The sequence below is a fragment of the Bos javanicus genome, chromosome 9 (assembly GCF_032452875.1).
Source record: "Bos javanicus breed banteng chromosome 9, ARS-OSU_banteng_1.0, whole genome shotgun sequence".
NCBI lineage: Eukaryota > Metazoa > Chordata > Mammalia > Artiodactyla > Bovidae > Bos > Bos javanicus.
The window spans coordinates 12,471,318-12,491,231 of NC_083876.1; the positions used below are offsets into that span (position 1 = coordinate 12,471,318).

Genomic DNA, 19,914 nt, shown 5'->3' on the forward strand with positions numbered 1-19,914 from the left:
GAACTGGGCTCATAAAATCAGCTCCTGAAAACATCTATCTACCTGAAGACCTATCTTGCCAGTTTTTCTCCCAGCCCCAGAGTGCCTCATTGCTGCTCTCTACCCTGAACTCCTTTCAGGGGTGTTGAAAAAAAAAAAAAATGAGCAGCTGCATCAGCATTGATTTAATCCTTCAAGAGGTAGATGGCAACTGCCAACAGCAAGTGCTAATTTGTAGTGGACACTGCTCAAAGCCACATGCTGAGGCAGAGCTGGGAGGCGCTGCCTGTCCATCCTGTGAATGCATGCCCCCATCAGATCACCCTTTCTGTGAGTCTGGAGGCCAACTACAGAAGAGAGGAGACATTTTTACTACTTAGAGGGTTCATCTCAAGCCCCAGGGGCAATTGTTGTTGTTAGTTCGTAAACATATGACTTTTCTTCCTCATGATTTTATAATTAGGAGTCAGAAATTCCTGATTAACTTAGATCAGAAATTTTAGCTTATCTTTTCATTTTAGGAAACCAAGCAATATTTTGAAAGTTACCCTTCTATTACTTTGTGATGACACTAAAATACTTATACTAAAGCTTAACTTTCATTAGTTAAACAGAAACTCAATTGTGTTTGGTTTGAAACCCATGACTGAATGCTGAGCAGGTTTATCAAGGCGCCATGGGCAATAATGCAAAGGAAATGTTTTGCGAAGAATGTATTCTGTGCCGCGTTCGGAGCCCAGTGCTCCCCCGGTGACTCAGTATCCAGTACAGGTGATTGGCAGGGTCTACCAACAGCTGATCTCAATAAAACCAACTTGATTGTGCCCTGGAGAACTGTTGTTTTTGGAAGGAGTTGGTGAAATTAAACAATGAGGACTGATTTGCTTCATGTCTTGTAGTAGTCAGAGGAAGATATACAAGAACAAAGAGATATAATTAAGGTACAGTATTTTTCTCCTACTATACATGTGCTGTATGGAGCAGAATTTCAGCACTGGCTCCCTTCAGCAGTGACAAGGGAGAAAACCCACAATTAAGATCAAAGTCTCCTTTCACACACAGGAAATGAAATACTATAAACCTAATGGTATTAATTTTAGGGTTTTATTTCCTCCTTTTTATTACCTCTTTAGGAGAAAACACATTCCTTGCCCTGCAAGGAACAGGGAACAGTGGGTTGCTATTTTCTTCTCCAGGGAATCTTCCTGACCCGGGGATCAAACCTGTGTCTCCTGAATTGGTGCATGGATTTTTTTACCACTGAGCCACCAGGGAAGCCCTTTAAAAATTTCAGTTAACACATTTTTCATGTTCTCTAAGCAAGGTGATAACAAGTCCCATCCCCTTTGTGACTTTTGGTCAGCACAGTGGAAGATAATGACATTATGTAATTTTAACATATATCTCTAAACAAAAGACATCCCTTTATTAATTAAAGATAGTAAGAAAAAAGTATGGTGAAAGCCTTTAGCACATATGTTTCGATACATTTTTTCATTCCTTTCTTATTATTTTCCTTTAACTCTATGAAGCTTTCAACAGATAATATGGGGGTACTTCAGTGCCTTCAGATCATGCTATGCACTACAAGGTCTCTAAAGGAATAAACAGTTCAATTAAAAAAAATGATAAAATGTTAAAAAAAAAAAAGAATGTATTCTCTGCTGTCAAGAATGTGGAGTTTGCCATTTATGCAAAGAGATACAAGGGTCACTTAGGCTTGCAACAGGAGGACTGATAAGCTGCAGTTCCTCCATCAGGATTTTAGACACAGGGACACTAAAACCTACCCCAGCCCCACCATTCACATTACATGCCAAATAGCTCTAAGTCTCTCAGTAATGAACCTCAGGTACTTCAACTGGACCCAGCATTCCCTCTGCATATCACCATAAAGAACCCCGGGTATTTACACTGAACCCAGCATTCCCCTCACGTCTAGTGATGAAGAACCCCAAGTACCCTCTATTCCCCACCCCCATGTCTCATGGTAAAGAACCCTGTGTTTTCCTGCTGGACCCAGCATGGCCTCTGTGTCTTTAACAGAGACACAGTTTCAAGGGTTGGACCTGTGGAAATCTTTTGGGACAGTGGCATTCAGCTGAAAAACATTTGGGAAATTCTAAATTCCGAACTTCCAAAGATATTTTATGGTGAATGTGTGAATGCAAACTCAAAGCACTGTGGGTGGGAGGACAGAAAGGTCATTGTGCCGTAGGCTGGTGAAGAACAGCATCTCAGGAGGCGGGATTTAACATGAAATAGAAATGTAGCTGAAAACAGCGGAGGGCTGAGGTGAGAAAGGGAAAACTCAGGTTCTGTCTCCCAAGCTGTTGACTGATCATTTGCGAGGGCGATGGGCAAATGTGCTGACAGTGATTACCAGGAACCTTGGCTAAGTTACACATTTCTGTGTTATTTGTGTGCTTGTTTATATCTTTACTTCTGTGATTTTATGAGTATGTCATACAATATTTACAAACAGGTACAAATACACTGTCTTGGCCAAAAATGTTGAAACAGCGAGGTTAACTGGTGTGCAAGGTAGTCAGTACCTATAGTTCATTCCTCTCTCAAGTGTGCTGCTGCAGGGATGAAGAAAAACAGCATGGGCTTGGCTGCTCACCCAATCAATAGGTGATGAATTTATACCTGAAGCTAATAAACCGAGGAGCAAGCAAAAAGTAGCCAATTTGAACTTTACGATTCCTCCTCAATTTCAATATATTCATTTTTTCAAGTGTATCTTAAAGTGTCCTTTAACATTTTTTTAGCTACTTATGCCTAAAGCACAAAGTGTGTTTTTGGTCTGAAAACATATCCAAGTTTGAAAGTAACTGAAAAAACCCTTGAGACAGAGGAACTATTTTATAACTATTGTCTGCTTGGAAAGCCATTTTTCCATTCATCTTCCTAAGATATTGTTAAAGGGATTTTTTTTGAATCTGGGAAAATGATATATTCGCACTTTTGTGTTTATAGCTTGAGTGTATATAAAGGTATACACATACATGCAGCAAAGTGTAAGGATAACAAGAATAACATGTAAAGTTGCAGAAATTTGACTGTCCCTGAAATCCAGTAATGGCAATTGTGTTTTACATCTATAAACATAGCCCTAATAGCTTAGCTCCTCACTTGGGCAGACAGTTTGCCAGCAGTGGGGTCAGGGGGGCCACTGTGGCTTCTGTCACATTTGCAGTTCGGGGCAGGATTTTTCTGGCCTCTCCCACTTCTAGCTCATTCTACTCTATATCTTTCTGTCTCCTAAACATTACTGGACAAGCTGGTTACTTATAGGCATCTTTATATGCTTATCTACTTCTTGTTCAGCAAATTCTCAGACTTAAAAGGTCAGAGGAGGTTCTCGTGATGAGTATAATAGACACAGATACTGTTGCTCCCTCTCCTGTCTTCTGTCACCATCTCTGTGACTCTTAATGTTGTCTAAGAGCATCTGGATGATCCCAGAAATTCAGGAACCAGATAGAATAGCCTCTGATTACCTGATGTCTACTGAATTGCTTGACAGGAGTGCTAAAGGCCTGAATAAAAGACTGTCTCTAGGATAAATGCTATCAAGAAAATATTCACTCTCTAATAACTCAAGCACACTTATTTCTATTTTGTCCCCTGTATTTCCTTCTCTGTTGGCCCCCACTGTGATTAAAAATCAGAATAACTACCAGCTTCCATGGATTGCCACGTGTGTATTACATACGCACATGTATACAATATTGACACAACAATCTGAAAAGAGAAAATTTCAGTGGTTTTCTCCACATGTGGTTTCAGTAATACCAACCCTAATTACCCAGTTGAGGAGAATTAGACTTTACAGGAGGTGCTAAATATAATCTAACGAGTTTTGTAACAGACGTATTTTCATAGAAACAGGAGCACTTGTTTGTTATGGCTTTTTTGTGGTTTGAAAGGCTGCACTGCCTTCCTATCTACTGGTAAAGAAATTCTTCTCTAGCTATACACGTTTGCCACAGCCTTACCTCGGCTACTTCCCTTATGGCTCAACTGTTAAAGAATCCACCTGCAATGCGGGAGACCTGTGTTCAAACCCTGGGTTGGGAAGATCTGCTGGAGAAGGGAAAGGCTACCCACTCCAGTATTCTGGCCTGGAGAATTCCATGGACTGTAGAGTCCATGGGGTCACAAAAGTCGGACACGACTGAGCGACTTTCACTTACCTCTGCTACTACTATCTGAATGTAAGTTGCCTTGCCAGAGAGCTGGTTTTCAGATTCCTCCTTTCAGAAATCTAATGTAGTCTCTAAAAGGCCTTCGTTTTTTCACTAATGAATAGATGAATCTCTCTTTGCTATTAAATATAGCTTTTAATACAAGTCAATAAATAATTATTGTATTCTTCTTTGTATAAGAATCTGGTGGGTAATGCTGGCGCCTAGTAGGTGTTCAATGAATTTTTCTTAAACTCAAAGAACTAAGACAAAGGCCTGCTCTCAAGGACTTCATAATCCTCTCAAGAGTACCCTGTATTTGTGCAATATGTTCATTTCATCACACATATAATCAAGTCCTACCTAAGCACGGCAGATATTAGGCTTCTCATCTTACAAATGAGAAAATCAAAGCACAAAGGAAATAAGAGATTTGGCCAACAGTTCTGTATTAGGGCTCTCCTTAGAAACAGAACCAAGAGGATGTATGTGTATGTGTATATATACATATATATATATATATATAGGCTTCCCTGATGGCTCAGTGGTAAAGAATCCACCTGCCAAGGCAGGAGATGTGAGTTCGATCCCTGGATCAGTAAGATCCCCTGGAAAAGGAAATGGCAACTCACTCCAGTGTTCTTGCCTGGGAAATCTCATGGAAGACATAGCCTATGAAGTCACAGAGTCAGACACAATTGAGCACAGCACAGAAGCAGCAATATATATACAATGTAATATTTACTGTGAGGAATTGGCTAATGTGATTATATAGGCTGAGAAGTCCCATAGTCTACCATTTGCAAGCTGGAGACCCAGGAAAGATAGTGGTGTGGTTCATTCCTAAAGCTTGAGAACCAGGGTAGCTAATGGCGTTGATATAAACCCCAGACCAGGGGCAGGAAAAGATGAGATGAAATGCATATCCCAGCTCAAGCAATGAGGCACAAAAGAGGGTGAATTCCTCCTCAACAGACTGGATGGTGTGCACCCACAATGGGGCGGGTTGTCTACTTTACTGGTCCACCAGTTCAAATGCTAATATTACCTGGAGCCGAGCTCACAGACATAGCCAGACATAGTATTTTCAGCCTAGACACCCAGTGGCCAGTCAAGCTGACACATAAAGTTAGCCATCACAAGTTCCAAGCTCAGAAGTAGTGAAGCCAAGCTAAAATCCAGGCTTTCTAAAATGCATAATCCAACACTCGTTAGTTGAACAAACTTCCTTGGTTCACGAAAATCAAACTGAAAAGGAAGCATCTTGGCAAAGGAAGAAAGCAATATCCATTTATTCATTCACTGACACCCCAGATAAGTAGAAAAAAAGTATCCTGCTTTCCACAGCACATGGCCTTCGGTTATTATTTAGTGGCTATCGATTACTGTCTATCACAGTCATACTTTATTGATAGGGCTATAAACTTTTTAGTTATGAAGAGGAAATCCATATCTAAACATTTTTATTTTAAAAAATAATTTCACTTTACTCAGTGGAAAGAAAACATTGGAACCTTTGTCCATTAAATCTGGTGCACTGCCAGCTTTTGTAAATAAAGTTTTATTAGAACACAACCACACCATTCTTTTAGTATTGTCTGTGGCTGTTTTTGTGCTACAACTGCAGAGCTAAATAGTTCCAAGAAAGACGTTATGGCTCACACCAAGTCTGAAATATTCATGACCTGGTCCTTTACAGGGAAAGTTTGCCAAACTCTGATGTAAATCTTTCTTCTTTCCCTTCCTCTACTGCAAAAGGAAGTAACTAGTGGGAAAAGACATAGCCTAGATTCTCTTAAGGCAAGAAGAGGAAATAATACGTTTTCTCCCTAGACTTTGCAGGTGATACTTCTGAGTCCCTGCCAGCCTCGTGCATTTTGAAGGGCCTAGGAATCATAAGCATTTCTGGCTCTTCATTAGCGCAGCCTTCCTGCCATGCTCTCAGAATAGCAGCAGAAACATCAGAGGATACGGAAACAAGTAAACTTTACATTGAGGAGGATAGTAGGGCTTCTTTAGTGCATCACTGTCACTTTTCTGATGGAAAAACTGAGATATATTTCCATTTTAAGATAAAGGATGGGCGCCCATGAAAACTGAAGATTTGGAGCAAAATGGTCAACTATTAACCACTTTCAATTTTTTTTTTTAATTTTCCATCACCACTTAATATGAATTAGTTTCAATTATGCACCTGAAACAATAACAACAGAATTAAAGTAAACATCTCTAGAATTGTCAGTGAAGGGTATAATATGAAATTAGATACAGTCACATTCTGTCTCACTTTTTATGTTTGTGGCTCTTTTTGGTTTTTTCCATTGGAGTATAATTGCCTTCAATATTATATTAATTTCAGGTGTACAGCAGAATGAGTCAATATTTTTATACACTCCAAAATGATCACGCTGTATGTTTAGTTACCATTTGTCACCATACAATTATTACAGTATTATCAACTATATTCCAAATGTTGTACGTCACATCCATGGTTTATTTATTTCATAACTGCACGTTTATACCTCTGAATCTCCCTTACCTGTCTCACTCATTACCCCAATTCCTCCTCTCTGACAAGCCACTAGTTTGTTCTCTATATCTGGGTCCATTTCTGTATTTTTTATTAGTTTTAGATTCCAACTATAAATGAAATTTTACAATACTTATCTTTCTCCATCTCACTAATTTCACTTAGTGTAAGACTTTATAGTTCCATCCATTTAGTCAAAGTGGCAAGGATGCATGCCTTTTGTGGCTGAATAATATTCCATTGTATATGTATTTGCTGTTGTTGTCATTGTTGTTCAGTCACTAAGTCATGTGCGACTCTTTGCAACTCCATGGACTGCAGTATGCCAGGCTTCCCTATCCTTCACTGTCTCCCGGAGTTTACTCAAACTCATGTCCATTGAGTCAGTGATGCCATCCAACCATCTCATCCCCAGTTGCCCCCCTCTTCTCCTGCCTTCAATCTTTCCCAGCATCAGAGTCTTTTCCAATGAGTCGGCTCATCCCATCAGGTGGCCAGTTAGCTACCAGGCCCTGCGTTGTGCAGTGACTGCTGGTCCTCTAGTTGGCAGGGCCAGATCTCACCATGACTGACTGTGGGGACCCGGGAACCCAGGTTCGGTTCTGGCCTGCTAGGAGGCAGGTAAGCCCCCAGTGCTAATAGGATGGAAGAAAAACTCCAACGGGCACATGCCTGCATCAGTGTCCTTATGATAAAATGACCTCCCCAGAACGGCTGCTTGCAGCATCTGTGTCACCAGGGGGAGTCCCGGTTGCCTCCTGCCTCTCTAGGCATTGCTGTGAGATCAGCAAGCAGCTATGATTAGGCTTCTTTCAGATTACTGCCTCTGAACTTGGGCTCAGAGCTTGTGAGATATTCTACACTCCCTTTTACACTCCCTTTAAGAGTGGAGTCTGTGTTTCCTACAGTCCTCTGGCTGTCTTGTGCCTGAGCCCCGCTGGCCTTTAATGTTAGGTGTTCTGGGGGCCTGTCTTTCCATTGCAAGGTCCCTGAGATTGGGAGCCCAACGCAGGATTGAACCTCTGCAACTGTGATCATCTTCCTGTTTGCTCCATCTACCCAAGGGTGTGGGTCTTGACTAAACCGTGCCTCTGCCCCTCCTACCCGTCTTGTGGTTTTTTTGTTTATATGTTTAGTTGTAGGAAATCTTTTCTGCTAGTCTTCAGGTGGTTTTTGTGGAGAGTTGCTGTGCAAACAGCTATAATTTTGGTGTGCCCATGGGGGAAGGTGAACTCAGGGTCTTCCTGCTCCAGCATTTTGACCACACTTCCCTCAGTTTGATTTATCATATATGTGGAATCACCAACTTCAATGCTTTGTAAACAAACAAAAAATATTCTTGATGTTTACTTACATAGAAACAGAAAGAGAAAGCAGACATGTTTGCTTACTTAGCAGCCCCAGAGGAGTGTCTATAGTTTTTACAACTGATTGCAAATATATTTTTAGAGGTGGGAATGTTCTGTACAGTCTGTCCACTACTTTCCAACTTTGCTCCATAAACTCTTTTTGTTTTGTTCCATAAACTCTTCAGCAGCTCCACTCAGTATGATGCTGGCTTTCAACTTCCTTTCAGCCTGGGTCACCAAGAGCCACAAGAGCCATTGTAGGCCAGTCCCAAAAGAAAAAGGTATCTTCCTTACCCCTTGGGCAGGTACTGACATGTGCAATAGTTTCAAAGTTTATGGTTATTACTCTCTGGAAACATCTGTCTGCTGGGTTTAGTTTTTCCTGACATTGTACTACATCATAAAGTCTGCTGCCAAGGGTACTTAACTTGCCAAGGGTACTAAACTTAACTGCTAGTTTAGTCACTTTCCTACTTTATTTCTGTAGGCCAAATAGACTAGAGAAAATCAGTAGCAATTCCCCACTCCATGGCCCCCATAGAATAACCTGGCTCCATTGGTTGAAAGTTTTTATTCTGCGAAGCTTAATACTCTCATTTCATGGGAAGTGATGGGTCTTCTTGGCTTATGTGTAACAAAGAGTTGCACTGAGATTTCCCATGTAATGTGATTGCTCTCAGGAAACCTCTCAAGGAAAGTCTGTTTTTAAAGTAAGTGGATCATATGGGTCTAATCAGTTGAAAGAAACCAAATTCATAATTGACTTTTTATTATCAAATATAGTACTTTAAAATAGCTTTTTGCTTGCAGGGAAAAATAACTTTAAAGCCTATTTTTATCCCCTTTTACTTTGTTCCCAGTAAAAATATTTAAGTTACTTCAGAATTTCTGTTATTCATTTTCAGATAATGTAATGGCTATTATCATATATTCATAGAAAATTGCAATAATTAAGTTATTATTTGCCTAATAAATTGACCATTTCTTTTATGGAAAAACCATTCAGGCCAGACAACTATTGTCAAACATCGTTTAACATATGTTTTCAACCTTTGCCATAGCTCACTTTCTTGCATAAACAGACCTTTTGAAACAAAGCATGGAAAATTTAATTCACATGGGTGCATATTATCAAAACTATTAGTCTGGATTATTTTCCATGATGTCAGCACCAAAATTGCCTCTTGAAAAGATGCCTTTGAAAGCAACATTCACATAGATTATACAACGTTGTCTCTTTCTTAACCTTTGCAAACAACTTTTACTTCATTCATGACTATAATTAGCATGTTATTCTTCCAAGGCCTCTTCAACTGCATGTGGCCTGTTCATCAGCGTGGCAACCTGGCCTGTAGTTCTTGGAGCTCATTTTAAGGGTGAATCTCTGTCTAGTCAATTCCACCAAGGTTCCTTCCCATGTAGAGACCGCAGCCCATCAGCTTCTCAGTGCTGCCACCTGTTAATTTAGGGCAGCCTCAAGTCCTTTCATGCATTGGAGAAGGAAATGGCAACCCACTCCAGTGTTCTTGCCTGGAGAATCCTAGGGACGGGGGAGCCTGGTGGGCTGCCATCTATGGGGTCGCACAGAGTTGGACACAACTGAAGCGACTTAGCAGCAGCAGCAAGTCCTTTCCAGAAGCTGGAGTAATGAGCGACTGGACACTGAGGTCCAGCTGTCCACGACTGTTATGTGTCAGGAAGGCACTGTGACTAGTGAGCCTGGGGAAGGTGGTCACAGAGGTTCCAGCCCAACGTTCACGTTGTCATTCACGCGGGCTCACCTAGACACAGCGTGAGGTGACCTGAGCCCCTCAGGCCCCGCTGGGCATTGCTGCATGTGAGACATTTTCAGATGTCTTCCTTTACAATAAGCAGGAGTTTTAGACAATCAGTCACTTTAATTCTTTTCATGATTTCATCCTTGTTAGTAAAACTGGTGGAAATTGTGTAGCAATTGTGTGTCAGTGGGATGCTCAGTTGGCATTTTTAACTCAATTTGGTATTTATATACTTGGTTGTTAGGTTAAAACACACAAACTCCGAGCTTGATGCGTCCTCGTTTAGCCTTTAAAACAGTTCTAGAGGAGAGGCAGTTAGGTGTATGGACAGGGGGCTGGGCAGGGACCAGCTGCCACGTGACCGACTGACTCAGAAGCAGCAGCATACGGAAGGATGTAGTTCCATTATTACTCCCATTATTACATTACAGAAGATGTTGTGCGGAAAATAGAACGGAAACAGAGCTGCCCAGAGGGTCTCTCTTGGAAAATGGTGGAATTAATGTTCCGGTGGGGATCTTAAAACCCCAACAAAGGAGTTTGGATGTGACAACAAGAGAAAGGAACCGTACCTTTTAAGACGGGAAATTGGCGTGACAAAAGCAGGCCTGCACCAGGCTGAATTCCAAGTGCACCGCTGCTTCGGCTTGATGGGTCAGGGCTATCACTTGTGAAATTCAAATGTTAACCTTCTTAATAAGACCTTCCTGGACACTCTGTCCAAACTTCATCTCCACCCTGTCCTCCCCTGCTTGTGTAGGGGTTTTCCACCTCCTTAGCAGGTATCACTCTCTAACATTATATACGTTTTATTTGTTGACACTGTTTGCAACCCGGTTATCCTACAACAGAGATTTTTGTCGATTTTATTCACCGCTGTGCCTTCAGCACCAAGAACGCTGCCTGGCACATGGCAGATTCTGAGTAATATGTGTTGTGTGAGTAAATGAATTTACTAGTACCTGCACCCCACTCCAGTACTCTTGCCTGGAAAATGCCATGGACGGAGGAGCCTGGTAGGCTGCAGTCCATGGGGTCGCTAAGAGTCGGAAGCGACTGAGCAACTTCACTTTCACTTTTCACTTTCATGCATTGGAGAAGGAAATGGTAACCCATTCCAGTGTTCTTGCCTGGAGAATCCCAGGGACGGGGAGCCTGGTGGGCTGCGGTCTATAGGGTCGCACAGAGTCGGACACGACTGAAGCGACTTAGCAGCAGCAGCAGTAGCAGCACCGACCTGATTCTAGTTACTGGTTAGTGGTTAGTAGCAAATCAGAGAGAGAAGGTTCCTGCCTTCGTGGAGCTTACTTTCTCACAGAGGAGACTAAAATGAACAAGCAAATAAGAATTCCAGTTGATGTTATTTGCAGAGGAAAATGCAACAGGGAAACAATATCAAATATCAAATAGAATGTCCTCCTGTTTCATGCATTAATATATGACAGTAGGAAGACTGGTTTTGCTTTTGATTTTAAATTCATTATTTCTTAACTGTCTACACTGGTTTTCAGTCTCAGTAGTGTCTCCTGGGAAGAACGCAGAAACAAGGGCCTGACTGATGGTTTCTGAATTGCAGCCTCGGGCCCTTTAGGAAACGGTGTACTGTTCCCTCTGAAGACAAGCACGGTGCATTTGGGGATTCTTGGAGTAGGGAGTTGGTAGTTCATGTTAGGAATAAATGGATCAAGATTAACATAATAAAATGTAAAAGCAGTAAATGTAAGCTTTTCAGAAATTTAAGTGAGAGAAATTTAGATTTAGTTTACATTGTTAAATTTGAACCAGTGGTGTCATTTACTTCTTTAAAAAGAGTACAACTTTAGGCTGCATTAATATTTCTATTTCAAGGAAAGAGAAGTTACAGACAAAATCATATCTTTATGAAGTATACCCCAGATACCCTGCATCATCCAGAAAGTACTCGAGGCTGCTAACAAAACACATATGGTATAAGTGGATAAAAATAAGCGAAGGTCTGTGGTCCCACTAAACTGAAGGCCCTGTTAAGCACAGACCATGCCAAAGTGCACAGTGCCAGTAAATACCCAGTGACTGAAGTAATACAGTAAAGGTTAAGACAATGACAGGATAATTTAAAGAAGTCAGGAGTGACATTAATCCTTAAACATTTGCCAGAAGGATCTGTGCCATTATTACCAAGTCACAAATTCACCACCCAGCTTCCTAGCAGCCAAGGCAAGGAGACAAATACGTTAAAAGATTACTGCCTTCATAAAGTAAAACCTCAGCATTTTCCCTAGAAGCAATAGATGGTGCTTTAGCTCAATGGATCATGGGATTTCACTTGTCTTCAAAACACAAGCCTTACAGAGTTTTCTCACCTTTAAAGACACCAAACCACCTTTAAAGACACCAAACAACCTTTAAAGACACCAAAAATGTATTTAATTACCATTGCGTTGCAATGGAAGTTAGGGCATGTGGTAGATAGATTTAATGTGCAAAATGCCCTTTTATGGAAAAATTATACAAGAAGGACATTTTGCAAAGTGCCAAGTTTAGAAATAAAGGCAAATTTAGGATGCCGAAAGAAAAAAAAAACTGGGCTCCAGTTTCCTTAGGCAGATTTCTCAGATTTCTTTCCAGATTTCTCAGGCAGCACTTCCTCAGGCAAATGCGGTGGCAGCCGGCGGGTTATCTGTGGTCGCTGATGCCAGCGAGTGCACTCCAGTCCTCGTGATTCACTGCGCACCGTGAGGTCTTTCCTCAGATACACACTCTATTAAAGCGGTAATGAGAAATTCATGAGAAGTCAGAGGCAGGGTTGAATTTCCTTCAGAAGTTTCTTCTAAAGAACTGTTTTCTTTGACAACTTCCTATCTACTTCCTGTTGTCATTCTTTATTTTAATTCCGCAATTCGGGTCCCTTTTAGACATTTGCAATCACCTCTACCCCACAACTTTCCTAAATAGTTGACTCACATGGACAGTTACGCGTGGAAAGCATATCGTCCCCCAAAATCCTTGCCAAGAGCACCTTCTAAGTGGGAGTGTGTGGTTGCTGCACCCACAGAAGCCTGTGCTGTAAGTCTGCCTGCTGACTGAGCTCAGCTGCCTCAGAGAGAACTGTCTCCATCAGCCCCTCTTCCTCCTTCTCCACTGTGTTATTCACCATGGCTCCTGCGGGGCTGAGGTGTGTGTTTGTGTGAACGATGTTGCATAACTTCCTTTATTTTCCCATCACTTTAATTCTTCCTAAATGAACCCCTGCTCAAAGCATGAACTGGCTTCCCAAGTCACAGACGTCATCTGTTCCACAAGCACCCACATTATTTCCAAGTAGACCCTTCTCCCAAAGTAAGAGGAGCCTGGTGGGTTATAGTCCACAGGATGGTGAAGAGTCAGACATGACTTAAGGGATTGAGCATGCACGCACCAAAGTAAATCTGACAAACTGGGCTAATTAAAGCCCACAAAAGCTGATGGTGGTTTTCTGGGATAAACATAGAGGCCTTTCAACTGACAATATTTTGTATCATAAATACCCTTCTTTTCCTCTTATAATAATCTCTGCGTTCTAAAGGACAGAAAGTCCACATCAAAGTTAATTTCCTCAGAAACAAGACATAAATGGTTGCTTCAGGCAAAGTAAAAACCAATAGGTGTTACAGAATGATTTTCTAGGAATACAGATTTTATGATACCGCAGGATTAATTATAAGAGAAAGAATATTCATATTCTTTCAAAATTATTTTAAAACCTACCTCTGGGGGGAAAATAAACAATTAGGACTAAATACGTGAAAATAAATATCTAAAATGCTCTAGGATTAAAAAAAAGAAACATTACCTGAGTAAGTTGGTGACCCATGCCTAATAGGTAATTTTCCACTCCCCAGCGCCTGACTCATCTCCTACCACAGGCTTCTAATTTTTGTGTGCCATGAACCTTCAGCAGTCTGGTAAAGCCTGTGAGCTTTTCCTCAGAAAAATGTTTTAAATGCATAAAATACAGGTGATTACAAAAGAAAAAAATTAAATTTGAGATGCTATTATTAAAATATTAAAGTGTCTGATAGAATTATACATATGCTTCTTTATTGATGAGGTAAAAAAAAAAAAAAGAACAACTCCCAGCAGTGGGTCTAATAACTACCGTAATCTTGAAATAGTGATAAGGCAAAATCAACATTTGAGATGAAACACAACTGGTTCATCTACAGCTGTAGAATGGGGTCTGAAAATATCTGTGGTTTCTGTGAGTGACAGACTCACGAGTCCTGCTGATACCATTGTGGTTTTTAATCCTGATGATACCTTCATGGTTTTTTGCCATGATTCGTGACAAAGATATAATTTTTCCCATCCACATTCACCCCTCCCTGAAATTCTACCTACAGAGCCCTTGGGGACTTGTATACCCTAGATAAAGACACCCCATGTCTAGTGACTCTTGCCTCTGCTCCCACTTCTATTCAGCCTGCAGAGGGGTGGAGTAGGGTGGTTGTCAGACTGCGCACGGGTGTGTGGAACCTTAGGAGCAGTGAGGTCCACAGAGCCACACTCTGACCCAGCAATGCAGGCAGTCCCCTCGGGGGTGATGCTGTCAGCCCAGTGCTTCTCCAGCCAAGGGCCCTGTCTCTGGCAGGGCCACCCAGAGCTACTTCACAGCAGCGTGTGTCTGTTGCTCCCATAATGCCACTTTCCAAGATCAGGAAGTGTCCCCAGTTAGCCTGTATGCCGTTTAAATCTTCTGTGCTCATTCTGCACTTTCTGTTCATTTGCTTCCTCCCGGTGGAGGGCACTCCTGTATCTCAATCAGAACTTGTGCCAAAGATTCAGACCCACAGTTCCATGTGGGTGTCCAAGATTGGGGTTGTCTTCTCCTCAGAATCTGGTTTTCCTCTTCACTCTCCTGACTTTTCCCCTCCTGACTTGTTAAAAGCATCACCAGTAAGTGCGGATGGAGACCTCAGATTTCTCAGCCCCCACCCGCTTCCCAAACTCTACCTGCAAGGCCAAGAGTTACCAAGTGAGGGAGCTACTGCTTTAACAACATCCCTTCAGGCTGCCTCATTTCTGCCAGCAAGCTCTCAACCTAACCCGAGTCACCATTACTCCTCACCCTATTTCTCAGCTACTCAGAGATGTCCTAACGCACGTGGCTGCTGACTTGATCTTCCCAGAGGGCACATCTGATGAGATGAGCTTCCTGTTCAGAAACAAAGGCTACTTCCTGTTCAGTGGCCTCCACTGTCTGCTGAACTACAGACAGACCCTGAAGTATTATCCGTCATGGCCCCAGACTCCCAATTCAAGCCACCTGTCCCATCCATGCTACAGTTAAACTCAGTAACTTCTTGTTCCATGAAACAGGGAGCAGGAGCAGATACTTTATCTCATTCATTTTCTGGCTCGTTGCCTCTCTCCTACTGTACTCTCCTTCTGGAATGTGTTTCTCCAGAAATTTCTCTTGTCAAAGCCCAACCTTTCCTTCAAAGACCAGCTCCAGCAACACCCACTTTTAGAGATTTTCTTGATGTGCTTCCACAACTCCCAACTGAACAGAACACGGCCCCCAACCCCACCACTTCCTTTCAGGCTCTGTGATATTTCTCCTAGCATGTATCTGTCTCTACCTTCATGATGACTGTCTTGTGTGTTCTCTTTACTCACCACACTGCTTGTTAAGGATAGGGTCTACTTTGGTTTATTCTCATCTCTCAGTTATGCTTGGCATGGTGTTTTTCACGGAGGGTACTCAGTACATGTTTTCAATGGAGCCAAGATGATTCCTATGTTAAAAAAAGAAAATGAAGTTGCAAGAATGACTTGCTTTACATTTTTCATGAACCACCAAAGAATAAGCTAGCTAGAAGGAGTTCACTAACTCTACCCTGTTGATTAGTTAGTGAGTTTTGGTGATGCTTGCACCTGGCCTTCACCCACGCCTAGACCTAGAATGGCCTAGACCATCCCTTTCCCCAGCCACACAACCGTAGTGCAGACCAACCCTCCTGGGCCTTCAGGGCTCGTTTCAGTCCTTACCTGCTCCAAGAAGTCTTCCCAAACCCCAGGTCTGACTCTGTAGGTATACCACCTGTGCAGTCTCATGGAGCCCAGAACTGAAGGGTGCCACACTTGGTGTCACGCTCCACTGTCATTGCCTTGAAATTCTTCCTAATCTTTAACAAAGGGTCCCCACGTGTTCACTTTGCACCAACACCACAAACTAAGTAACCAGTCTCGTGCGATTCCTCCTGTCCCGTATGCTCCTGTCATCCCCTGCATCTTCCCTATCTTTGCAGTCATCACTCAGAATTTTCACTTACTTTTTACATCTGTTTGCTACCCTGTATGCCTCAACAGATCATAAACTCTGCAAAGGCAAGAAAAGAAAGTCTTGTTTATTGTTATATCCCTGTGACTCAGCCTAGTATCATATGCATAATCAGTATTTGCTGATTGGACAAGTGGATGAATGGTTGAAGGAAGGAAGGAATTTGGGGATTAATAAATGTATGTGTTCATCCATACCCTCTTGGGCAGCCAGAGCAGTGGAAGTCATTGGTTTTCTGTCTTCAGCTGGGCTCCCATAGAAATAACAGATTTCTAGTACAGAAACTACTCTTGTTAAAAAGGAGGGTAAGATCAGCTCAAGAGAGAAAATGGGCAAAGCAGTGACACGAAGGAAAAAGATTAAGCAACACCCAGCTGTTAATGAAGAAGGCACTCGCAAAAGGGCTAGTGATGTAGGTCTGTTTTGAAAATACACATGGGGGTCATGAAGCCACTATTGAGATGCTCTTGGAGGAGACGGTGTCTTAGTGACTGAGTCATCCCCTGCTTGCTTCTCTGCATGTTTTCTGCTCACCCTGGACTCGGGAGGCATCTCTAGATAGCAGTCACTCACCAGAGGGAAACATCTGTCACTGTCTGTATTTGATGCCATATCATCCTCCGAACTACTTTAGTGATCCCTGGGTTTCAAGGTGTAGGTGTGCTGGAATTTGATTTCTAGTTTACGATTCCCAGTCTTTTAGAGCCAATTTATAGTAAAATTGGAAGAATCCTGAATCATGAAGTACATGTGTCAAAAGTATGATGAGTGGTTATTAACTCAGATACCAAGTTTTCTCCCTAGTAGCGTCCTTCCCTGAAGCCCTTCTTGAAGGCTTCTGCTATTCAGAATGGTAACTACTTCCTTCTCAGCGGGAAGAGAGAGAGAAGTGCCCCCACTTCCAACTCCAAGAGTCTTGCCAGACCATCACTGCTATCCTCCCTGCTCCTCAGCAACACTGCACGGTGACTCCAGGACAGACAGTGCTCAAACCCTCTTCCTGCTAAATAGCCTGGGATGAGTCATAAAATGTTCCTAATTCTCAGTTTTCATGTCTACAAAACAGGGACAATGAGATTTCTACTCCATAAATTTGAGAGGATAATGTGGAAAGTGCATGTGAAAGGGACTTAGCACAGTGTCTCCCTTATAGGAAACCCTCTGAATGTGAGTAATTATCAGCAGACCCACTTCACTTCTGCACCGAAATGGATGTATAGAAATAAGGAATGCTTGGTATCAATCAGGAGTCAGCAAATTTTCCTCTAAAGGCTAGAGAGTAAACATTCCAGCCTCGTGCTTGGAACACAAATCTCAGTTCTGGAGTTTTGCATGAATGCAGCCATAGGCAATACACAAGTGAACGAGTGTGGCTGTAGGGGCCAGATTTGTCCCCTGTCCCTAAGTCACCAATCCCTGGCTTTGAACTCTTGGGAGCCCCAGTCAAGTGTAATAGAAAGACATGCAGACTTGTCAGAGGAAGACAAGAGGGGCCAAAGGCTAGATCCACGTGATGCTAAAGAACACAGAGCTGATGTTTTAAAGGAGATTGTTCAATAAGAGATGAAATTATGTGAGTCAGTCCTCTAGAATACAAAGAAATATTTCAGATTGCTATTATGTAGCAGTATTTTATGTTATCATTGCCTCATAAGTAGAAGGCAATACTTGGAAGCAGTTTTAATTTTGTTTCTCCACCACAATAAATTACAAGGAGAATCAGCGTGTTTGCAGTAGCTTATAATATTGTTAAAAGTTACAGGTCAGACAGTGTTTTCTGAAAACCACAATTTGGCAATATAGCTATATGACTTAGAGCAAGTAGCTCAGCTATTGGGATTTTTTTTTTTTTTTAATTTCAGGATAAATAAATTTTCAACGTTAAAACCAAGCCTGCCCGTTTTATTAGACGTTTACTTTGGGAACTTGGTTTCCCACCCTGGGGCCCCAGAGGTTCAGTATTTCTAGGAATGAAAATGCCTGCAAATTGACTGCTACACATGCTCCCTGTCACTACAGCACAAATGAAGCTGGGCAGGGGAACATTTCTGTAAGGGTTTGACCGGAAAGGAATGGAAAGCATGTGGGTAGCAGAAGTCACTTTCTGTTCTTATTATTAAAATAAAGAAATGACAAATGAGAATCCGGGAGCAATGTTGGACTCTAAAAAGGAGCCCATGGCTTAGTAACCACTCAGAACGCTTGACGGTTCACCAAAGCTGCTAAACAGGGGGGTGAGTCTGCTCCTTTAACAGCAGAGCGGCTACAGTTTGTGCTCCAAACAGGAAAGCAAAACACACTTCTGGGCCTTTCAGGATGCCTGCTCAGGAGAGCTCTTTGTAGGAAATTTACAGATTCCTAGCCAAGGGAGGACATTTAAGCATAGTACACAACACACACACACACACACACACACACACACACACCTCATCAGTAAAGTTACAAAGGAGCCCCACATGCGCTGGACATCACATTGTACTTTGATATTTTAAATGGCTAGCCGCTTTTAGAGCTTTTACAATTTAACCAATGTCAGTTCAAATGGATTGTGTGCTTTATCCACTGGAAATGAGAAATTAAGTCTGTCATGCTGAGGCCAGGTTCTCATCAGATTTCTCTTATTTTGTTGTTTTGCAGTTTTCTCCTCGTCTTTGGTTGCTTGATTTTGTCAGTGTTTTCCACCATCCCTGAGCACACCAAATTGGCCTCAAGTTGCCTCTTGATTCTGGTAAGTGAAACATAAAAACAAATGTGTACATAAAGTTTACATAATGTGTGGACTGTCTATAATATTTATGCAATGCATTTTGTCCCACAAAAAGTTATCTCTAGAAAAAACAAGAGTTTCTGTGTAGTATAAAAGTCCCAAATGTCACTGAAACCTTTGCCTGCTCTTTTAATCTTTAGTTAGTCCTCTAGAATACATGGACATATTCCAGATTGCTGTTATGTAGCAGTGTCTTATGTGATTGTTGCCTCCTAAGTAGAAGGCAATACTTGGAAGCAGTTTTAATTATGTTTCTCCACCACAATAAATTACAAGGAGAATCAGCATCCATGCAGTCTCTCATAATATTGCTAAAAGTTACAGGTTAGAGAGTGTTTTCCGATAACCACAATTTGGCAATATAGCTCCTTAGAATTGGCCAAGAACTGTGAGGATATAGCACCTCATAAGAAAACAGAAGGCTTCATGCTCTTTTCAACCAACAGACTGTATTATGAATTTTGCTGCTAATGCAGTTACCTGGTGAGAAATTCTGTAGTTTGCTCTGTTTCCATTATGCTGTCAATCCTCAACCAGAAAGAATTGCTCAATTCATTTTAAAATGGAAAAATACCACAAGATATTTTAGTCTGAATTATTCTGGGCCTTTTCAGCTCTTATCCGTTCTATTACAACTGAGCTATGGTACTGTATACTTAAATCACAGCTGATTGAAAGTTTGGTTCATTTACATCCATTTTGACCTACTCACCATGTCCCAGAGTATCAGACTTGACAGTGTCAGAACTGTCTGAATGAGCTATAAATTGGAACAACTTACTTTTCCATAACATTTGGTGGACTAGAGAGGGAAAGAGAGAAAGAGGAGGGTGGAGGAAGATGAGTGTGTGCCCTAATAAACAGAAATTGGTTATGCACAGCAATGAACATTTTACAAAGGAGAGTACTTTTACCTTGAAGCCAGAAAGTGAAAGGTGTCAACTCATATAACCTGGAGAGCTGCTCTTTTCCTTGCCCTGTCAGAGACTGGTTTGTGCATGGAGTTACCAAGACTTG

General features: G+C 41.7%; 1 protein-coding gene across 3 annotated transcripts in view; it reads left to right on the top strand.

The window, feature by feature from the left end:
- The window catches only part of KCNQ5 (potassium voltage-gated channel subfamily Q member 5), a 626,701-nt gene that overhangs the window by 388,687 nt on the left and 218,100 nt on the right, over positions 1 to 19,914 (top strand). For all 3 annotated transcript variants that reach the window (XM_061427192.1, XM_061427191.1, XM_061427193.1), the window contains exon 2: positions 18,768 to 18,858. In XM_061427192.1, coding sequence (XP_061283176.1) covers positions 18,768 to 18,858 — 91 coding nt within the window. The remainder of the gene's footprint in view (positions 1 to 18,767; positions 18,859 to 19,914) is intronic.